Source organism: Penaeus vannamei, chromosome 10 (genome assembly GCF_042767895.1).
Source record: "Penaeus vannamei isolate JL-2024 chromosome 10, ASM4276789v1, whole genome shotgun sequence".
Lineage (NCBI taxonomy): Eukaryota > Metazoa > Arthropoda > Malacostraca > Decapoda > Penaeidae > Penaeus > Penaeus vannamei.
In genome coordinates, this window is record NC_091558.1 from 15,944,155 (window position 1) to 15,949,154 (window position 5,000).

At 33.8% G+C, this 5,000-nt stretch overlaps 1 protein-coding gene across 1 annotated transcript in view; it reads right to left on the reverse strand.

Moving 5' to 3' along the window:
• Positions 1-237: 237 nt before the first annotated feature.
• Positions 238-5,000, reverse strand: part of LOC138862858 (uncharacterized) — a 171,776-nt gene continuing 167,013 nt past the window's right edge. Inside the window, exon 2 of the mRNA XM_070126034.1 lies at positions 238-297. Coding sequence (XP_069982135.1) covers positions 238-297 — 60 coding nt within the window. The remainder of the gene's footprint in view (positions 298-5,000) is intronic.

A 5,000-nucleotide genomic window follows, 5' to 3' on the forward strand; every position in this document is an offset into this window, starting at 1 on the left:
TATATATATATATATATATATATATATATATATATATATATATATATATATATATATATATGATCTAATACAATCATTCTCAAACCTATCGTCTTTATTCCCGCATCATAATAACCTTTAAAATGACTCGTTCTCTCTTTCCTGTTCGTTCTTTTCCTCAAGGATTTTCTTCAAGGCTGCTTTTCATTCTCCAAAGACAATTCATGACAACGGGAGACTCGAGGCTAAGAAAAGGTTTCAGAAAATAAACTTGTGTCTTACCTTGGCAGAGTTATCCTCAAGGACTCCATTTTCTCCCTGGCGAAAGAGAGAAAATAAGACAGATTACTTTAATTATTCATTAATTATGATTTTACAATGATGATGATGACAGTATAAGTGATGATGATAATGATGACGACGACGACGACGACGACAACGATGATGATGATAACAATGATGGTAATAATAGCAATAATAATAATAATAATAACAAAATTGATAACAATAAAAGTAAAAATATCATAACAATGATAAAAAAATATCGACAATAATAATAATAATAACAATAATAATAATGATAATGATGATAATGAAAAAATAACAACAGCAGCAACAATACAATTATCAACATTATCATATCTTAATTAATGGTGATTATGATGACACTGCATCGTATGAAATGGAATAATTTATAAAATTATTATTTCAAATGTGGTAGAAATGCTATATGCGAAATCATTACAGTTATATTGATGACTATAATGACAATTGCAATGTAAAAATATATATCTAAATATTTGATAAAGAGTGATATTACGAATAAAACCCCAGTGATAATGGTAATAATATTGATAACAATGATGGAAGTAGTAGCAATTAGAAGAAAATGGAAAACGATAATGATAATGGTAATGATAATAGTAAGAGAATGGAAAAGGATAGTAACAATAGTAATAATAATAATAAGAAAGTGGAAAACGATACTAACAAAGGTAATAAAAATAAGAACGATTATGGTTATAGCAATAACTCTGATGGTGACACCACCACTATTTCTAATTCCTCATCTTCAGGCTTGAGAAATCCTTTGTTGGACTGCGCCCCTTCTGCCAGCCATGTGCTTGTAGGCCTAAATCTTTCGAATTCGTCAAGATCATCTCACCACCTCTTCTTCAGACGGTCTGTATGGTTTGCATCATAGCGGGGGGGGGGGGGAGTCCACACCCTACCATGCTAGCCCAGGGCGGGTTGGTAGGGGTGGATGTGGGGGTTTGCATCATAGGGGCAGAGAGGGCCTACACCCTACCACGCTGGGCCAGGGCGGGGGTTGGTAGGGGTGAGGGTTGGCAGGGGCGCATGTCGGGGTTTGCATCATAGGGAGGAAGAGGTTGTGCACCCTACCACGCTGGCTCAGGGTGGGTTGGTAGGGGTGGATGTGGGGGTTTGCATCATAGGAGGGAAGAAGGCCTACACCCTACCACGCTGGGCCAGGGCGGGGGTTGGCAGGGGCGGATGTGGTCTTCGTCTGGAATCAACTTTTCCAACATCGCCGGACGTGGTTGAAGGAACTTGAGTCATCCTCGCAAATTCCGGCAAAGTCGTTGAGATGCCACATCCCCGGCGGGGCGGTGCTATTACTACTGCTATGATGATAATGATTGCAGTGATAGCAGTAATAAGTATAGTCATACTACTATTACTAAAATATTACTACTACTACTACTACTACTGCGACTATTATTACTACTACAACTACTGTTGCTACTATTACTACTACTACTACTGATACTACAAAAATTGATGAGAGTTAAAAGATGTAATAATATAAAAAATAACAATGATAATGTTAGCAGTGATAATGATGGTACTAATTAAGATAAAAATAATAATAATGATAGTGATACGGATGAGGACAAAATTGATGTTGATGATTATATTAAGAATAATAATAACAATAATAACAATAATAATGATAGTAATAACAATAATAACAAGAACAACAACTTCAAGGGATACGTAATGTAATATACGTGTGCCGGTCTTTCATATATGTTGTCAATTATCACTCTTTTACACTAAAATTATTTGACTTTAGGTCCTCAGTCAGATGGAATAATATCCCAGGCTTAAAGTATTTTTCATACATTAAGTAGAAAAATACGAACAGACGGAATAATGAAAAAGAAGCATTATTAAAACTGACAAAAATTATAACGACTGCACAATTAATAACTAATGATATATGATAACGTTAAAGATAATGATAAGATTGATAACATAACAGAAGCCATAACAACGGCAACAATAAATATAATGGTTCTGATAATAAAGTTATTATAAAAGGTGATGACTATGGCGAGATGAAAAGGAGTAGGAAGACATTTATAACAATAAAGATTATAACAACACTACTATTACTAGTGATAGTTTTAACAATAATAATAATATCAATGATAATGAAGATGGTGATGATAAGAGTAATAAAAGTAATGATACTGAGAATGGGATTGACATTGACAATGACGATAATGATGATGATATTAATAGTATTAATAAAGAGGATAATATTAATAATTACTATTATAACAGCATTAATAATGATAATAGTGATAACAACAATGATGATGGTGATGGTGACAATAATAATAGTAATATAAACAATAGTAACAATAATAGTCATGATAATAATAATTATCATAATATCAATTACAACAATAATTACAACAACAGCAATAAGGATAAAAATAATTAATGATAAACAACAACAGCAACAACAATAATAATAATAAAATAATGATAATGATAATGTTAATAATAATGAAAAGGATAACAATAATGACAGAATAATAACAATAATGATAATGAAGGTAATGAGAATAACAATAATAATAAAAATTAAACCAATAATAATAATGATAATAGTAATCATAATAGTAATAAAATAATATTAATCATGATAATAACAGTAATGATCATCATCATGGGCATGATAAAAATGATAATGAATGGCAGTGATGAAAAAGTTTATAAAAAATACTAAAATTTAAAAGGACAGCAAATGCGATAATTTTCATTATCGTAACAAAACCTACAATAATGTTACTTCTAGTCCTTTTTACATTAACAGTAATCAAAACATTAATAACAAATAAAAACTATATTGATAAAACAGCACTATAAATACTGTTAATAACGAAGATAACAACAATAATTTCTACTATGAGTCATGTAACGCTGTTATCATCATCACCATAATCATCATCATCATCACCATAATCATCATCATCATCACCATAATCATCATCATCCCCCTTTTCATTATCAAACCATTCTATAACAACTACCCGGGCCTCAGTATCCCTTTCATTGTTGTTAAATACACTCAAACTTTCCTTTGCGGATCACGTGTCTCTCGACTTCAAAGGCGGACCTTAAACTCCAGGATGTGATAAACTTGAGGTTTTAATGACGGTCTTTCGGAGATCAGTCGCGGCGAGACGACAGGCAGAACGCTGCGCTGATTACGTAAAGGTCGTTGATAGTAAACCGATGAATCGTTCCGTACTCGTGAAAAGGGGGAAGGTTGAACGCACAGGCTCTCATGTACGCACACATAGGCACGTAGAAATCCTCACGTGGATATGTATACGCTCGCACATGTGCACATATATGCACTTTTATTTCATAGTTGAAAGAGAGAGAGAGAGAGAGAGGGAGGGAGAGGGAGAGAGAGAGAGAGAGAGAGAGAGAGAGAGAGAGAGAGAGAGAGAGAGAGAGAGAGAGAGAGAGAGAGAGAGAGAGAGAGAGAGAGAGAAAGAAAGAGATTAAATTTTAGATTTAAGAGAGAGAATGAAAGAAATTGTGATCAAAGTCCTCAGTCACATGGAATATATATAACTCACTATCGCTATAAATCATAATAAATTACATAGTATAAGTCTACGGATAAGGCACATACAATTTAACTATCTGTTCCATATCTGTCTGGCCCTTGGTGCAAGGAAGAAAGTCCAACCAGGCAAGAACTCTATTGCCAAAAGGAACAAAATAAAACACTAAGGTAGTACCAGCGTATTTATAAAGTCTGAGTAAAAGTTAAATAATTCAGATAGTCCACTTGCTGTAGCCAAGATTTCTGAATTAAGAAATTAATAATGATAATAATAATAATCTTACCAACTGTAGAAAACTGAATAATGTTTAGCCACAGGAATCGTAATATGCAACGTGTATTTTCATGTTTATTTTCCCGACGAATCCTGACCTGCAAAATTCTGCAATCTTTTTTTCTTTTCTTTCTTTCCTCTTTTTTCCTTTTAGAATAAGTTTATTTGTCTGTTAAAACGTTTACATATGACTTTACGGAAGAAAGGACTTTGCATTTACGCGACAAAATATGATTAGAATATTATTAAGATATTATTAACGATAGTGGAATATCTTTCATAGATAATGGAATAAGTTAAATTCACATTTCCGAAACCAATGGTATGTATGTATATACATATATATATACATACACACATAAATAAAATGTACATCGTTTCTATGTCTCAAAGCACGAAAGAATAAGTGCAGCCCAAGGTCAAGGAAGGTCAATATTGGCGATCTCAGCCGAATTTTCAGGGGTTACCGGTTTCAGCAAACAAAGAAACGAAAATATGCTTGTTTGTATACATATGCATGTTTGAGTCCATACATTCATGCCTACAGACGCGCACATACCAACAAAAAGATATGTACAAACAAACAAAGATACATTCTCTCTCTCTCTCTCTTGCTTTTCTTCCTTGCTTTATCACTTCACTCCTTCTCCTTCCCTTCCTCTCTCTCTCTCCATCTTCCCTATCTACCAACCAGACTGACTGACTAACTGACTGACTGACTAACTGACTGACTGACTGACTGACTGACCGACCGACCGACCGACTGACTGTATCTACATCCCTGCCTTGTATGCTTGTGAGTTTTGGTCTGCTTTTGTGTCTATCTACGTGCATATCGTGCGTGCGTCCATG